At 42.5% G+C, this 17,590-nt stretch overlaps 1 protein-coding gene across 2 annotated transcripts in view; it reads left to right on the forward strand.

Moving 5' to 3' along the window:
* Window positions 1-17,590, forward strand: part of RASGRP3 (RAS guanyl releasing protein 3) — a 44,922-nt gene that overhangs the window by 22,921 nt on the left and 4,411 nt on the right. For both annotated transcript variants that reach the window (XM_081324316.1, XM_081324317.1), the window contains 6 exons: window positions 8,338-8,415; window positions 11,670-11,783; window positions 13,907-14,022; window positions 15,555-15,702; window positions 15,978-16,014; window positions 17,330-17,455. In XM_081324316.1, the coding sequence (XP_081180442.1) occupies window positions 8,338-8,415; window positions 11,670-11,783; window positions 13,907-14,022; window positions 15,555-15,702; window positions 15,978-16,014; window positions 17,330-17,455 (619 nt within the window). The remainder of the gene's footprint in view (window positions 1-8,337; window positions 8,416-11,669; window positions 11,784-13,906; window positions 14,023-15,554; window positions 15,703-15,977; window positions 16,015-17,329; window positions 17,456-17,590) is intronic.

A 17,590-nucleotide genomic window follows, 5' to 3' on the forward strand; every position in this document is an offset into this window, starting at 1 on the left:
ATTAAAACTCCCTGTGGCTAATATCAGGACACAAACTTGATCAGTCAAGCTTCTGCAGTGGGTTGTTACTGTTGTTATAACAAATGCTTCTTTTATGAATAGACGCCCCCAAAAAATTGGGGGGGAAAGGAATGTGTATCAGGGTCCTCTCTCTGTTTTCTCTTTAGAATGTTGGGGAGGGGGCAGGTAAACGTTCACTCCTGAATTAATATAAATGGTATAAATGTTCCATTTGGGGGTATGGTATCCAGAAACCATCATGCTGAATTCTTCAGTGTAGTTATACTGGTTTTTAAGAAAATTATTTTCCTTCAAGTTCTGATGATCAGGAATTAGTACACAGATGATAAACATTAATTCTGTTTTAAACACTGTAAGATACTAAACAGCCCCAAAACTGTTTCAGTGGAGCCTCTGCGCTGAATTGTCATTCTGATTTTCTGTTGAGCATATTGTTGCACTTTAATGGGCATTTTTTCTTCACTGTAGGTTTAGCCAAAGTGAAATAACTAACAAGTGTATTTAAGGGAAAGTAGAGCGAAAGAAGACTGCCAGCAGTTCCACTTACTACAGCAGTTTGAATGTTGGCAATGATTCTTAATATTGTTGGGCTCTCTCCCAATTTTGTAATATAATTTATTATGCAATGGGTTGAGAGCATCTTTCGGATTTGTTTAAACAGAGCAGCTGTAACCATCTTCTTTTTTGCAACCGGAGTTATTGCTAATATCTCCAGAACTTTATTTTAGCATAAAAGATAAAAATACCCAAATACAAACATATACACATACTTATAGAAGCATGACTAAAAAAATAAGATCCTTTGTGAAAATAAAATAATAAAAATAGGGTATTTATCATGTGCTCTTGTTAGAGGCAACCATCTAAGTTAAGTGGTGGGAGGACGGTTTTGGACTGGTCAGCGTCCACCTCACTGGTGTGAGAGACCAGTTGGGGTGGGCCTGGCTCAGGATCCCCTTTTTCTCTCTCTGCTCCAGTCAGATGCCTCAGCCGGAGTGAGAGGACGGCTGAGGTTGTCTTTTGGATTTCCATCTCAGGTGAGAGCTGAGATGGCTTTGCAGATTGAGAGATACGCCCACTGGACTTTTTCTTTCTCCATCTATGTACCATCAACGAGCGATCCTCTGGATATATTTGCAACATCGGCCCTGAGAGACTATTCGAGCGCAATATGATCTATCGTTATTCCGAAGCGGACTTGTATGCCCTTAGGGCGGTTCCTGCCTCATGGGCGCGACCTGTTTCCATACTCCCCTTAATGACGGGTCCAAGCTTTGGGACTCCGAGAGGTGGTTGGGCTTGGACAGGGGCCTCGAGTTAAGACGCGCTAAGAGGCCCCTGATAAGATTCTTAGCCGGTTATTTTAAGAGGTTAGGGAGGGGGAGGAAGGGGAGGGTGGGGAAGGAATCTGTAACCGGCACTCAGTCTGGACCTGTTAGAGGTCCCGACGGGATGGGGTCGGGGGAGGTGGCTGCTGGCGCTGGGAATGTGGGGGTGGGGCATCGAATCCCCACGGCGATAGGGTATGGCAGCAGGTGTTTGCGCGGAGGGCCATATCAACATCTGGGATCGCGCCCCCGCTATCTCCGAGCGGTGGCGCGCTCCGACCCTCCGGTTAGCACCCTCCTACCCGGGGATGAGGGTGATCAGGCCCCTGAGCTCAGGTTGGTCTATTTTAACGCTAGATCCGTAGTTAACAAAGCTCCCCTCATCCGTGATTTGATCGAGGAGGAATGTGCGGATCTAGCGTGCATCACGGAAACTTGGTTGGGTTCGGAGGGAGGGGTGCCTCTCACCGAGTTATGCCCGCCAGGTTTCCGGGTGCTGCACCAGCCACAGGCTCAGGGCAGGGGTGGTGGGGTGGCAGTGGTTATTCGGGAGACTTTGTGTCCCCGGGAGGCCACCATTGTCCAGATGGCCGGGAGTGAATCCCTCCTCTTGAGATGTGGTCCTCGGGTTCAGCTGGGCTTGTTGCTCACATACCTGGCGCCCAGCTGTGTGGCAACAGCCCTGCCTGAGCTGCTCGACACCCTCTCAGGGTTGGCGGTGGAGTTCCCCAGGCTTATAGTCCTGGGTGACTTCAACCTGCCATCACTGGGGGGGTCGTCGGAGTTAGCTCGGGAGTTCATGGCTTCCATGACAGCCATGGGCCTGACCCAGGTTATTGAGGGCCCTACTCATGAGGGGGATCATACTCTCGACCTGGTGTTCCTGTCTGGACAGTGGTTGGATGATCTGGGAGGGGGTTCTCCGTCCATCACCCCTCTGTCATGGTCAGATCATCACCTCCTGAGGCTGGTTTTCCGTCATGCCATCCCCCGCCGCTGGGCGGCGGAACCGACCAGGTGGTTCCGCCCCAGGCGCCTAATGGACCCGGACCGGTTCCAGAGGGCGCTTGGGCCGATACCTATCACCCTTACCCACAGCCCAGTCAATGCTCTGGTGGAGGCCTGGGAAACGGCTGCCACCAGGGCACTCGACTGTGTTGTACCCATGCGACCTCTGACTCGGCGCAGATCCCGTTGGGCTCCATGGTTCTCTGTGGAGCTCCGGGAGATGAAGCGTCGGAGACGAGGTCTAGAGAGCGGTTGGAGATCCAGCCGATCCGAATCCGACCGATTGCAGTTAAGAACCTTCATAAGGTCTTATCTTGCGGCGATAAGGACGGCGAAGTCTAACTACTTTGCCGCCCTTATCGCGTCCGCAGATAATCGCCCGGCCGCCCTGTTTAGGGTGACTCGCTCCCTCCTTAACCAGGAGGTGAGGGAGGATCCCTTGCAGGGACGAGCCGAGGAGTTTAGTCATCATCTGACGGACAAAATCGCTCGGATCCGGACCGGCTTGGACTCTGACTGGGCAGAGTCTGATGTGGAGGAATCAGGCGGTCTTGAGCACGTTATCTGGACTGAGTTCGACCCTGTTTCCCCTGATGATGTGGACAGGATCATGGGGAGACTGAGCTCCACCACCTGTTTGTTGGATCCGTGCCCCTCCTGGCTAGCTTATGCGGCTCGGGAGGGAACACGAGGCTGGTTCCATGCAGTAATAACTGCTTCTTTGAAGGAGGGTGTCTTCCCTGCCGCCTTGAAGGAGGCGGTGGTGAGACCCCTCCTCAAGAAGCCTGCTTTGGACCCGGCTGTTTTAAACAACTATCGTCCAGTCTCCAACCTTCGCTTCCTGGCGAAGGTTGTTGAGAGTGTGGTGGCGCATCAGCTCCCTCTGTTCCTGGAGGAAACTGATTATCTGGACCCGTACCAATCGGGCTTCAGGCCCGGACACAGCACGGAGACGGCATTGGTCGCGCTGGTGAATGATCTCTGGAGGGCTAGGGACAGGGGTTGCTCCTCTGTCCTGGTCCTATTAGATCTCTCAGCGGCTTTCGATACCATCGACCATGGTATCCTGCTGCGGCGTCTCAGGGGGTTGGGAGTGGGAGGCACCGTCCTACGGTGGTTCTCCTCCTACCTCCAGGGCCGCTCGCAGTCGGTGTTGACAGGAGGGCAGAGATCCGCCCCGAGGTCTCTCATTTGTGGAGTCCCTCAGGGGTCGGTTCTCTCGCCCCTCCTGTTCAACATCTACATGAAGCCGCTGGGCGAGATCATTCGTGGTTTTGGGGTGGGGTATCACCAGTACGCTGATGATACCCAACTTTTTCTTTCCACCCCGAACCAACCCAGTGATGCCCTCTCCGTGATGTCCCGGTGCCTGGAGGCGGTTCAGGTCTGGATGGGGAGAAACAGGCTTCGTCTCAATCCCGCCAAGACTGAGTGGCTGTGCATATCGGCGTCTCGGGTTAACCAAGTTATTCCACCTCTAACGATGGGGGGTGAGGTGTTACCCCCCGTTGATAGGGCTCGCAACTTGGGCGTCCTCCTGGATTCACGGCTCAATTTTGAAGATCACATAGGAGCCGTGACCAGGGGGGCTTTTGCACAGGTTCGCCTGGTGCGCCAGTTGCGTCCCTATCTGGACCGAGACGCCCTACGCACAGTCACTCATGCGCTTGTGACCTCCCGTTTGGACTACTGTAACGCTCTCTACATGGGGCTGCCCTTGAAGACCACTCGGAGGCTTCAACTGGTGCAGAATGCGGCCGCGCGAGTTGTAATGGGGGTTTCCCGATACTCCCATGTAACACCTCTACTCCGCGAGCTGCATTGGCTTCCGGTTGCCCTCCGGGTGAAATTCAAGGTGCTGGTTATCACCTATAAAGCCCTACATGGCCTGGGTCCGGGTTATTTGAGGGAACACCTGCTGCCGGCATCAAACGCCCTTCGCCCAGTGCGCTCCCACAGGGAGGGTCTGCTCAGGGTTCCGCCGGTGAGAGATTGCCGGCGGGTGACACCCAGGGATAGGGCCTTCTCAGTGGGAGCGCCTGCCCTCTGGAACCAGCTGCCGGTAGAGCTGAGGACTGCTCCCGACCTCCGATCATTCCGCCGGGGCCTGAAGACCTGGCTCTTTGAGCTCTCGGGCCCAGGCTGAGGAGAAAATTTTAACTGGGGTTTTAATGTACAGGGTGAATTTAATGCTTTTTAATTGGTTTTAACTTTTGTATGTTTTGATTTTTAATTCCCTGTAAACCGCCCTGAGTCCTCAGGGAAAGGGCGGTATACAAATGCAAATATTAAATTAAATTAAATTAAATTAATTAAGTGGAGGAATAATACTCTTTCCGTACACCTGTGGCTCCAATGCTCCCTATCACACTGTTCAATCCCTCCCTTAGATGTTTTCCCTGTGCCATTAAACAGTGTCTTAGTAATGGGACGCGGTGGCTCAGTGGGCTAGGACGCTGAGCTTGTCGATCTGAAGGTCGGCAGTTTGGCGGGTCGAATCCCGAGTGCCGCGTAACAGAGTGAGCACCTGTTACTCGTCCCAGCTTCTGCCAACCTAGCAGTTCAAAAGCACGTAAAAATGCAAGTAGAAAAATAGGGACCACTACAGTGGGAAGGTAACAGCGTTCCGTGCGCCTTTGGCGTCTAGTCATGCCGGCCACATGACCACGGAGATGTCCTTGGACAAGCGCTGGCTCTTCGGCTTTGAAACGGAGATGAGCACCGGCCCCTAGAGTCGGAAACGACTAACACGCATGTGCGGGGGAACCTTTACCTTTACCTTTACCTTATAGTAATGGGTGATCATGGCAGCCAATTTACAACTCACCTCCCCAGGCTGATTCCTAGAGGGCAACCAGCAAGGCAATCGTGCTTTGGAGAGCAGTTTAGAAATCAATTTCTGAAGCAGTGAAGGTGAGGTGTTTGGTCCCAATTCGCTGCCTTATCCCAGTCCAGTGTTCAGTTGGGCTGTTTGATTTCATTTGGTCCAATTGTAGGAGTAGTCAGAGTTCAAGGATTCCATGCATAAAGGAGAAAGTCCCAGCTTGGAGGATTGGACAATTTAGCTGCCCTTGTGACATCCAGACATTTTACCAGTGAAATCTTCTACTGGTCAGAGAAAACCTGTTAATTATTTATGGTCTGATAATTTTTGAACAAGAAGACTAAAATATAATTGTTTAATGAGGCCATTGTAATTGGCATCATTAAACATTTGTCACTTCTGATACCGCCAATGGCCATTGCTAGACTGGAATGGCTGCAGTGACATTTTTAAATAGAACACTTCATTTTTGTTCCATTCAATTACTGGTCACTCAAAGAACTTGGGATCTGCTAGATGAATTACTGCTGTCTGCTGTATGAATCTGCCAAACTTTCAAGCATGATTGACAGGTCTTCTCCAAATCTATTTCCATTTGAAATTAGGAAGGCAATGGAGGAAGAATCTTCTTGGCTGTGGGTTTCATATTCGCAGTGACCTCCCCCCTTTGATATTTTTAGGTATCCTCTGAAATTTGAGTCATTTTATCTGCAGCACTATTATTTTTTTATTTGTTTTAGGCTTCTGGTGATAACAATTGCTTCCATGATTTTATGAAATTTCTCTTCGAATGCTATTTGCTATAATTTGTTATAATTTGATCATGTGCTACTGTAGAACTTTATCCTAGTAAATCTATTAAAGCTGCAATTGTTTTGCATTAGGATTACTTCTAACAAGACCTGCTAAGGAAGCTACTGGAAATGAAAGGAAATAAGCAGGGTTGATCATTAGCACTGCACATGGTATTTAAGATTGCATAAGCCCATCTGATAAATTGGTTATTTGCTTTATTGATTATTTAAATGATTTATATAGCCATCCTATCTTACAACAGTGAATCTGCTTTTGAATAAAATCTGTGAAACTAGGAAGACCGCCCAAGTTGCATAGCCATTCTGAATGGGGAAATTTATCCTCCTTCAGAATTAAAGATGGAAAATCTCCAGGACTGGGGGCCTTAAAGTCTACAGCCGCTCAGATTTTCCAGGATTAAGATGAAGCCTGTCCTCCATCCAGATCTCCACAAACTCCAGGCACCTTTTTTGCAGTGGTTTTTAAACAAATCATTTCCCAAGTGGGCATTTTTTTTTTGCTGGAAAATGGTAGTAAACACCAGAAACTGGCAAAAAAGTCCAAAGGTCAAATAAACAGTATTTTATTTATGACTTTGCCAATTCTCAGCTAAAGGTGTTCAAGCTGCTATCAAAGACAGAAAAACCAGAAGGAACAAATTGCTTTTAGAGTTGTCTTACTATGTCTACCTCTTAATTAATCTGTTCTGAAAGTATGCAAATGTACCTGGAAAGCCCCAGTTGTTTTCACAGTTGAATGAATATTTTAGAAAATTTCAGATTGAAACTAACTCAGGAAATGTGTTTTTAAAGATGGATTTTAAAATTAGGTGAGAGGTGAATTTGCTATAATCTACAGTTTTACAGCAGGGGCCTTCTGGATCTTGTTTATTTTTTACTTATTGGATTTTTGTCCTGCCTTTATTACTTTATAATAATGTAAAATCATCTCAAGGGTATCTGCTCAGAGGATTAAAGGCCCCAAGTGCTATTTTATTATGTGGAATTGTTTCCGTGTTTCTGAGCAGAAACTATATATACCCTGCTAGTTTATCAGACTCCAGGTCCTTTCTGACATTTACAGTTCCCAACATGTCTTTCCTTAGTTTCTTTCTTTAGATGTTTAAGATAATTATGTGCCATTCATTTTCTGCTGAGACATCTATGGCTTTTCAAGTCTGGCCTCCATGATTTATTCATTAATGTTCTGTTAGGATACAGAACGGTAGCCATCATGGCTGTCACTGAACAAATTTCCGTCTCCAGGGGAGGGGGGCATTGAGAAAAAAAAATGAAAGTAGTAGTAGAAAACATATGAACATTACAAACAGAAAATGGGGTTACTTCTATAAATTCTGTGAGAAGACAAGGTATCCCTTATCTAATAAATAAATCCCTTACCTTGAAATTGGCAGAGATGGGACTTGGTATAGTATAAAATAAATGACATAGAGTTATTGGCAAAAGTAAACATATAAAGAAAGAAAAAAAGGAAGGCACACTGAAAATGATGCAGTAAATGTCACGAAAGTCATAAGTCCAATAAATTAGCAGGCTATACTTCCCTCCCAGAGAGATAGAAACAACTGCACCTAATAAGCTGACATTTGAAGGCCTTCCTTCCTTTCCCCCCAATCAAAATGCCAAGGATAATTTCCAGATTAGACAAAATTAGGGAGGCACGAAGAGGAGTAAATGCTGTACGGGTAGTTCTCAGCTTGCGACAGCAATTGGGACCAGAGTTGCCATTGTTAAGTAAAGTGGTTGTAAAGCAAGACATCACATGACCGACAATTCCAGCAGTCTTGGTTGTGTCGTTAAGTGAAGACCATAGGGGTCATTAAGTAAGGACTCACATGATTAAGACTTCTGATTTCCTGCAGGCTTCCCCATTGACTTTGCTTGTGGGATCCTGACAAGGAAAGCTTGTTTATAACTACTGAGATTGGCCAACAAAGCAGCTTTTGTTTTGCAGCAACACCCTCCTCCCCTGCAAAAGTGAAGAAGCCTGATGTGAAGTACCATGTGATTATAACACTATCAACTATTAAGTAGATATCACACATACACACCCCAGTTTCTACACAAAACAGCTCCCAGTTTCTTGTCATGCTTCCCTCCTGGAGTATTAGCGTACTTCAAATTTACAAACATACTTTGCATGGAGGAAGGGATTTCATGCATCGAACTACGGCAAATGCGTCATGAGTGAAAAGGGATGAGCTGCCCCCAACTGCTTCTTTTAAGAGTGGTGTTTCTATAACTGAAACAACTATTAAAGTTTATTTATGTTTTTTTTCAAAGGTATTAGATTAGTTGCAGTAATTAATATATGCTACGTTCATTTTTATTTAACTTTCAGCTTTCACTGGATCTCTACCACACAGAAGATGATATTTATAAGCTTTCACTGGTGCTAGAACCTAGAACATCTAAATCAGTAAGTTTGGTCATTTTCTTTTCTAGTGTAAGAGTAAATATAACATTATGGAGCAGTGAGTCATAATCTACTTTTTTGTGTTAACATTCATTTTAAGAATCATACTTTGCTTTTCCTTGATAAAAATGTGAAAGAGTGCTCTTACCTTTCAAAGATCATTTCTGGATTGGGAGATCCCATGGCTGAAAACCACAACAATGTGCTTTACAGTAAACCCACTTGTGACTCCATGCATTTGTATAGCTTGTGACTTGTCAAAGGCAGCCTACCTTGGTAGTATATAAAGTTTCCTTTGTTTCAGCCTGGGCTGATCTATCTCAGACAGCTTTTTGATTGGTGTGAACACGAAATGATTGTTATGTATTTTTGTAAATTACTTGGAGACAGTTATAAATGGGTAACTGCTGTGTCCATTTAAACTCCAGACTGCCTGTCTACAGAATTGTTAGTTTTTGTTTGGGGCGGGAATAACTGCTTGAAATCCATTGGCTGCCCCCTATCGGCGGTCCGTATAAATAGAAGCCAAGCGGCAGTTACGGCTGCTTCTGTGTTAACTTAATAAATGTGTTGTTACTTACTCCTTCGCCTCATCAATGCTTCAAAGATCTCAGAATATAACAATGATTAAATAAGAAAAAGTGATTACTGAAGTTGTTTCTTCTTTCTAGCTGTAAAAAGCCTGGGGCCCCAGCAAATAAAGTGTCATATTCAGATAAAATACTGAACAATGTACTGTATAGGGTTTCCAAACTAGAGTTTTATTGTTTGATCAACCTGCCTTATTCAAGGAATTTTACAAGAAGTCAAGATGACCATGTATTCCATCCATAACTTTCCTTTCATTATAGAATCTAGACTCTGTTGGCACATAGCCTAAATCAAAAAGTTTGCATGATAGTCTCAGAGTTGCTAAAATTTTAAGGCTCTATTGGGAACAAAGCATGGAAGATGCATTGCTAATTGTATTTGCAATGCAATGGTTTGGATTTAGTTTCAGAAAAATGCTTCTCTAAGGCAGAAGTATGATCTTAATATCTGTTTGCAGTTTTTTAAAACAGCTATTTTTTCCTGGAATTTTGCTCACCTCTTAGTAATTAAAAAGTGACCTTCTCACTTTCTCTTCTATTGATTTTGCCATTCGATTGGCAGAAGAGAAATCAGTTACACGTTGCAATAAAATCATGCATCAGAGAGGATCTAGCTTTTTTCCCAGTGCTGAAATCATTCTTTTGGTGGAATTCCGCTTGACATCCTTCTCCAACTCAAAGTGGGGAAAGATAACATTTGCCACATCCCTTATGTCCTGCTGCTACCTCTTTCTTCATTGTCCCAGAAAGTTTCCAGTTTCACTGGAGCAATGGAAATGAGGCATAAGATGAGATAGGCAATCAACAAAGTTACCAGGTTGTCCACTTCACCAGCAGGAGTCTTCTATTTCTCATGATTTCTCATGAGGAGCCCTGCCAGTTATAAATGGAAAATTTTGGGTTTTCCCCTATGGATGATGTTCATTGTAATTAAGGCAGTGATGTGGATTTAAACTCATTATGAACATTTGCTATTATGGGTTACCATTAAAACCAACAGTAACTAGGCTATCTCCATACAACCATAACCTACTATTTTATTTTTATTTTTTTCATTCTATTTTTGCATTTTTTAGAGGCTCAGTATGCCCCTTCTATTGGATTTAATCCAGATTGCTAATTCTAAAAGCCCTCAACAAGAGAATTCACCTTCCATTTCATTAATTCTCTAGAGCACAGGTGTCAAACTCATGACATCATGTGATGTATCGCAATGTATCACGATTTTTCCCATTGTCGGCAATGTGGTGGGCACGATTTTGGCGTGATGCATCCAGCCCACGGGCCAGCAATTTGACACCCCTGTTCTAGAGCAAGGATTCTCCCACACAACCTTCCCACATCTGTCTTACATCTTGGTGATTGCTGTTACATCTCAGAAATGTAATTTCTTATGACACATCTTAATAAAAAGGACGCTTTTTAAAAGCATTATAAGCATTATGTCACTGTTGGAGCCTATAAAAGCCTGTATATAAAAGAAGATATGAAATGTCCATGGTCATAGAATCTAGAAACAGAAATAATAGATACAAGTAGCAGGTGCCTTGATTTCATTTAATAATAAAGAAAAACTCCCTGACAGTAGACTCTGTACAACAGTGGAACTACCTACCTGCAGATGTTACAAGTTGTATACCTCTGGAGATTTTCAAGAGGTGGGATACCACCTTAAGGATGGTTTAATTGGCTTTATTGTGAATAATAATAATAATAATAATAATAATAATAATAATAATAATAATAATAATAATAATAATACTTTTGCAAAAACTTTGCAAAATACATCAAGAAATTTCAGCTTCCTGCAATAACTCCAGCAATGCTACATAATAATAAAGTTGGAAAGGACCTTGGAGGTCATCTAGTCCAATCCCCTGCTCAGACAGGAAACCCTACAGTATACCATTTCAGACAAATGGCTGTCCAGTCTTTTCTTAAAAACTTCCAGTGTTGGATCATTCACAGTTTCTGGAGGCAGGTTGTTCCACTGGTTAATTGTTCTAACTGTCAGGAAATTTCTCCTTAGTTCTAGGTTGCTTCTCTCTTTGGTTAGTTTCCATCCGTTACTTCTTGTCCTGCCTTCAGGTGCTTTGGAGAATAGCTTAATTCCTTCTTCTTTATGGCAGCCCCTGAGATATTGGAACACTGCTATCATGTCACCCCGAGTCCTTCTCTTCATTAAACTAGACATACCCAATTCCAACAACCATTCTTTATATGTTTTAGCCTCCAGTCCCCTAGTCATCTTTGTTGCTCTTCTCTGTACTCTTTCTAGAGTCTCAACATCTTTTTTACATCATGGTGACCAAAACTGGATGCAGTATTCCAAGTGTGGCCTTACCAAGGCATTGTAAAGTGGTATTAACACTTCATATTGCAGAAGATTGAACTGCATCATCCTTGTGGCCCCATCCCAATTGTAGAGACTGAATAAGAAAGAACTATTATGCAAAAATTAGTTCTTCTCTCTCTCTCTCTCTCTCTCTCTCTCTCTCTCTCTCTCTCTCTCTCTCTCTCTCTCTCTCTCTCTCTGTGTGTGTGTGTGTGTGTGTGTGTGTACTTTAAAAAAAAAAGCTCTTCAGAAATCTTCCAGAAAATCAGTTGCTGCTGCATGTCATTCATACTGAAAACTAAATAATGCTTCTCTGCTTTCTTTCACTGCAGCCTACCTCGCCAACAACCCCTACTAAGCCAGGAGTACCCCTCGAGTGGGCATCTGGTGTAATACCAAAACCTGATCCAAGTGTTATCAATAAACATATCCAAAAGCTAGTTGATGTGAGTATTGGCAGTACAATTCCAATTTATTTTCCTTCCTTCTCACCTATCTCATGAATGCATGAATGTTCTGTATTCTCCAATTCACTGCACCCTATTCAATGATTTTTAATTGACTGTACAGTAGTTGTGGTGTAAAATTAAACTTTACATGCGGACCTGTGGAATAGCACTTAATTAAATAAAAGTGTTAGGCCATGCACAAGCAAGCCTGGCCTTCAGTAGCGTTTCCAAATCTGAAACCTCATATGCAAAACCAGTGTTTATGTCATTACACACAATGTCTATGTGTGCATGTGCACCTTCAAGTCAGGATGGACTATTGGCGATTTCCTGGACAAGTCCCTGCAGTATTCTAGGCAAGATCTCAGAACTGCTTTGCTATTATTTCCTTCCTAGCTGAAACAGAGTGACTGGCCCAAGGTCACCCAGGTGACTTCATGCCTAAGGCAAGACTAAAACTCACAGACATGTGTTTTCTAGTCTGGTGCCTTTAACCACTGCACCAAACTGGCTGCTAGCTATTATAGATGCACATAATTTGCCTGCTGAAACATGTGATATTTGGTTTATGCATTTGCCAAGCTCCTGTCCCATCAATTAACAACAATGGAACTCAGAATCAGCTCCCCAGACAGAAGACTGACTATCCCAACTTTGACCGCTTTACCTTCCCATATTTCCAGGTGACAAAATATTTGCATGTAGCTTCTCTATGTAGCACTGTAGCATTGTAGCATAACCTAATGGAAGTTAATGTTTGTTAGTGCCTAAAGAGTGCAGTGTTGAATCTAGATAGTATTTTTCTGGAAAGTGACTTTCACAGATTCCAGGCCATCCTGAAAAAACTCTACTCCTGGAAGATTCCTGCCCAGTTTCAGTCTTAAAGGAATCAAATTAGGAACTTGATCTTGAATTGGGGCAAGTTGCATAGATGAGCCTGCTGCGGAGAAGGCTAGATGAGCTTGCCTCATATTTAGGATGAATTTGCCTAAATTCGCCTGCCCTATGGAATGAACTGCCGGTAGAACTTCAGACTGCCCCAGACCTTCGCTCGTTTCGCCGGGACCTTAAAACTTGGTTGTTTGATCTTGCTGGCCTGGACTGAGGGGGTTTTAATTTAATTTTAATTTGAAATTTAATTTTAATTTTAATTTAATTTTAATTTTAATTTGTTTAATTGTGGGCTAGTCTTATTTAATTCTATTTTAAAGTGTACTTATTTGTATTGTTTTAACTTGCCCTGTAAACCGCCCTGAGCCCTTCGGGAATAGGGCAGTATATAAAATCAATTGAATAAATAAATAAATAAATAAATAAATAAATAAATAAATAAATAATATTGCCCCATATTTAATGTAATTAACCCTCTTACAATCTTGTTTTTGTTTAATAATTTAATTGTTTTAATTGGCTTTAATATTTTGTTTTTTTTATATTTGTATATTTATATTGTACGCTGCTAGTCACCTTGTATGTGAAGGGAGGCCATGTAAATCTGATAAATAAAATTAATTAATAGTATCAATGAATCCTATATTTGTTGTTGTAACAACAACAAATGAATGAATCCTATATTAGAAAATATGGGTTCTCCTGCTTTGATCTCTTGCTTTTTATCTCATGGCACAATGTAGGTAGGGATGATGTTCAAGGTTCTTTAGACCAGGATCTAAAAGGATCTAATTTCGCCTCCTATGATGTCTTTGTGATACTTCAGTCTGAATTATGGTAGGCATAAAAGAACTACGTAGTTTGCTCTAGTGGTTAAGGCACCAGGCTAGAAACCAGGAGACTGTTAGTTCTAGTCTTGCCTTAGCCATGAAAACCTGCTGGATGACTTTGCACCAGTCAGTCACCCCAACTCACCTCACAGAATTGCTGTTGTGGGGAAAATAGGGGGAGGAAAGAATATTAGATATGCTCACAGATGTGAGTTGCTTATAAAAATAATAAAGATGGAATATTAAGGAATACTAGCCATGACTAGCACCTTCTTTTATTCAGCTCTTAAATGCATTTATACCTATACCGAGCTTTGATTTTAGGATGCACCCCACTGCTTTGTTGTCTATAAACATTTGACATTTTCTTCTCTTTTTCTTATTTCCTTGCATCTTCAGTCTGTTTTTAAGAATTATGACCATGACCATGATGGCTATATTTCACAAGAAGACTTTGAAAGTATAGCAGCAAATTTTCCTTTTCTGGACTCATTCTGTGTATTAGACAAAGATCAGTAAGTGTCCTCCTCTTGGTATTATTTTCAACGCAACCTCATTCGCATTTAAAAGCAATGATATTCTTGAATTTACACACACACACACACACACACACACACACACACACACACTTCAGTTTCTGGCTTTCTAAGGATTGGTGGAGTTTATACTTTCTTCCTCCAAGATGCTCTTTTTATTTCCCATTGTAACTTTCGCCCTTGGTATTTCCTGGTGATCTCCTTTCCAACTACTAACCTGCTATGCCTAGCTTAGTTTACTTGGAACTCAGCCAAGCCAGCTAGGCCCTGCCACTTACATATACATTTGTCAAGTGTAAATCCTAATTTTCTCAATCAGGCATATTCTGAGTTACGTGTGTACAAATTTGCAATCCTAATTTCTGAATATATATATTTGCATGCCCCGGTTTCTGGCATGCCATGGACCAGTGCTGGTCCACGGACCAGGGATTGTTGACCCCTGCTCCAAGGGACAGATGACTTATACAGGTAGTCCTCGACTTATGATTACAATTGAGATCAGAATTTGTGTTGCTAAGCAAGGCAGTTTCTAAGTGACTTGTGCCCCATTTTAGGACCTTTTTTGCCACATTTGTTAAGCAAATCACTGCAGTTATTAAATGAATCACACAGTCATTAAGTGAATCTAGCTTCCTCCATTGACTTTGTCAGAGGCTGGCGGAAGGTTGCAAATGGGGATCACATGACCCCGGGATGCTGCATCTGTTGTAAATACATGCTGCATGCCAAGCGGCCCAAATTCTGACCACATGACAATAGGAATACTGCGATGGTTGTAAGTGTGAGGATTAGTCATAAGTCACTTTTTTCACTGTAACTTTGAACATTTGCTAAATGGATGGATGTAAGTCAAGGACTACCTGTTCTGTATGTACCTGTCCAGCCTCCTGATTGGCTAATCCGGCCGGCGGGAATTCCTGGACACCGGGTTGGGTGTCTGAGGCAAGGCAGGAGATTGCAACCAGGGGGTTGGCTAGCGTCCGGCAGTTGCCGGACATATAAGGGTTACCGGGGCATGCAAGGTCAGTCCTACCACGTGTATCAGAATAAACAGAATAACCCCATACCAGTCTCCGAGTCATCTGTTGCGGCACTGAACACAACACTACCTGTATCCCCATTTTGCATTTACAGTACTTTTTCTTAGACCGTTTAATGCAAATGGATGAATGAATCACAGTCTCAACACTGATCCCCTAGCTCCCAAGGAAAATATATGGATAAGTAATGTATGGTCAGCATTGCCAATATCAGTGTGTTTGGGGGGGAAATATGTGAAAGGTTGGATCCAAAGCTCTGCCAGCAGGAGTGTTCCTGCGCAAAATTCTGCTTAGATTTTTTTTTTACCAAAAAAGTATCAGAAGGTTTTGAAATCATATCTGTTGAAGTACTGCCTTTCAGAAATTGGAGAAATCAACCCCCTGGGAAAAGAGCCAAAATTCTGTTGTTTTCTATAGCACGGTGATGACTGATTTCCCCTTCCCTTCCTGATTTTTTTTTTAAAACAGGGATGGTCTTATCAGCAAAGGAGAAATGATGGCATATTTTCTAAGGGCTAAATCACAGCTACAGTGTAAAATGGGACCAGGTTTTATACATAACTTCCAAGAGATGACCTATCTTAAGCCAACTTTCTGTGAACATTGTGCTGGATTTGTAAGTATACAGCGATGGAATGTGGGGATTAAGACGGGTTAAGGGATAAGTAATAGTACAGTTGTGACCTGTTGAATCAGTTCGGTGCTGTTTCATTTGGAGGCAATGGAATGTGAGGGCAAAGTCTCACAGTTGAATGGATAGTTCTTTCTAACAGGAAGGGTGTTGAGTGGAGTAATTTCCTGTTTGTGCTTTTGTAGCCATTGTTACTATGTTCATAAGGAGGTTGTGTTCCTTCCGGCTTGCTTTTTTATTTCTTTTGTCTTTAATTACAGCTCTGGGGTATAATCAAGCAAGGCTACAGATGCAAAGGTACCGTAAATCATGCATGGCCATTTAGTTTCTAGGTCTTTTTTTTAAAAAAAATATTCGGCCTTTTGATTGTTGGTAAAATGCCATTCTATACATTTTTGCATTCAGGTTAATCTGAGTAAATGCCATCCCTATGCATGCTTACTCTACTGCTACACTTCTGAATTACAGCCTTGTTTAGTCTTGCTCCAATTTTTGTGCTGCAAACATATAACTTTTAACCAGTATTCCACTCCTGACCACTAGTTCTTTGGGGGAAGCAGAAAAATGGGGCACTTTCACCTGCCTGGCTGACTTGGCAATTTTCTATCCATTCGTACATAAATCTTATTAAGAAAGTGGAGCATAATCCTTTCTGCTCAGCTTTAGAGTCCATGCAGAATACTTCCTGACTTAATTTTCTCAACATATATAAATAGTATGCTGCTTCCCCTAACAACAGCCTGCAGCTGAGACTAATAATGCTTGAATACATTACATCTGGCAGTATAAAGGAGCCATGGCAGACAGAAATAGCTGGTAGTCAGGATTGGAAAAATGCATTTTAGAGGGGAAATAGCATGCAGGGTGTCACATGGTCTAATAGTTGAGGCACTCAAAATACTGATAGGATAGACTACCTATGTTGGTCTACCATTTTTACAGGTTCCTCTTACTAACATTTAAATTCCCATTAAATTAACTGGGATTTAAATATGCTTTACTTTAGCTGCCTTGCAATGCTGTCTATTTTGCTTTTATTTTTATACAGAAAATGAACTGATCTTATCCAGTTGAGAAACTGGTTGTTTGAAAGCAATTAATATTCTGAGACCGGTGGGAATGTGAGAAAGAGATTTTAAAGTAATGAATAAATCTATAAGTCTTATTTTTTGTAGAAAAAATACTTTTGGACTGTGAGAGTTGGAATGAAGAGGTAGTAGATATGAGTTTTTAATCTTTTTTCTACCAGCTTCTTCTTCAGTCCATATTACATGCTGCCCCAGTATCTCCCCATGAGATTCCAAACATACTTTCTCCACAGCAATATTTGTACCATTTTGGCAATCTATTGAAGCTGCATTATAAGTGCCAAAAAGTTGGAAAGAACAAATAGGTCTGCCATTATTTCATAAGCATAGGAATATGCCCTACACCCCTTCGAGGGCCACACTGCATGTTCTATTGCCATGCACATAATATTAGTTATCTAGGGTTTTTACTTCTGATTTTTAAAAATGTTTTACAAATGCAAAGTTTATGCTGGCCTACCTCATTTTGGACATAGCAGTTCACCAAAACTATTCTTTATTTCCTTGCTGGTGGTTTACTCCAGATTGTGGTGCCAACTGTCATAAACAGTGCAGAGATCTGCTAGTTCTAGCTTGTAGGAAATTTGCCAGGGGGACTTCACTGAACAGCAGTCACGGTTCTTTGCCCAATAGTCCATCGCTGCCTGCAGGTAAGAGACAACACCATGTCTCATGGCTGATTGTTTAACCCATGCTTTTCATGTTCCAACAGTATTAGGAATGAGTGCCTTGAATGCACTAATTATTGTCCTTGTGAAATAAACAGCTTTTGTTACGATTTAAGT

The sequence above is a fragment of the Vipera berus genome (assembly GCF_964194415.1).
Source record: "Vipera berus genome assembly, chromosome: 1".
NCBI lineage: Eukaryota > Metazoa > Chordata > Lepidosauria > Squamata > Viperidae > Vipera > Vipera berus.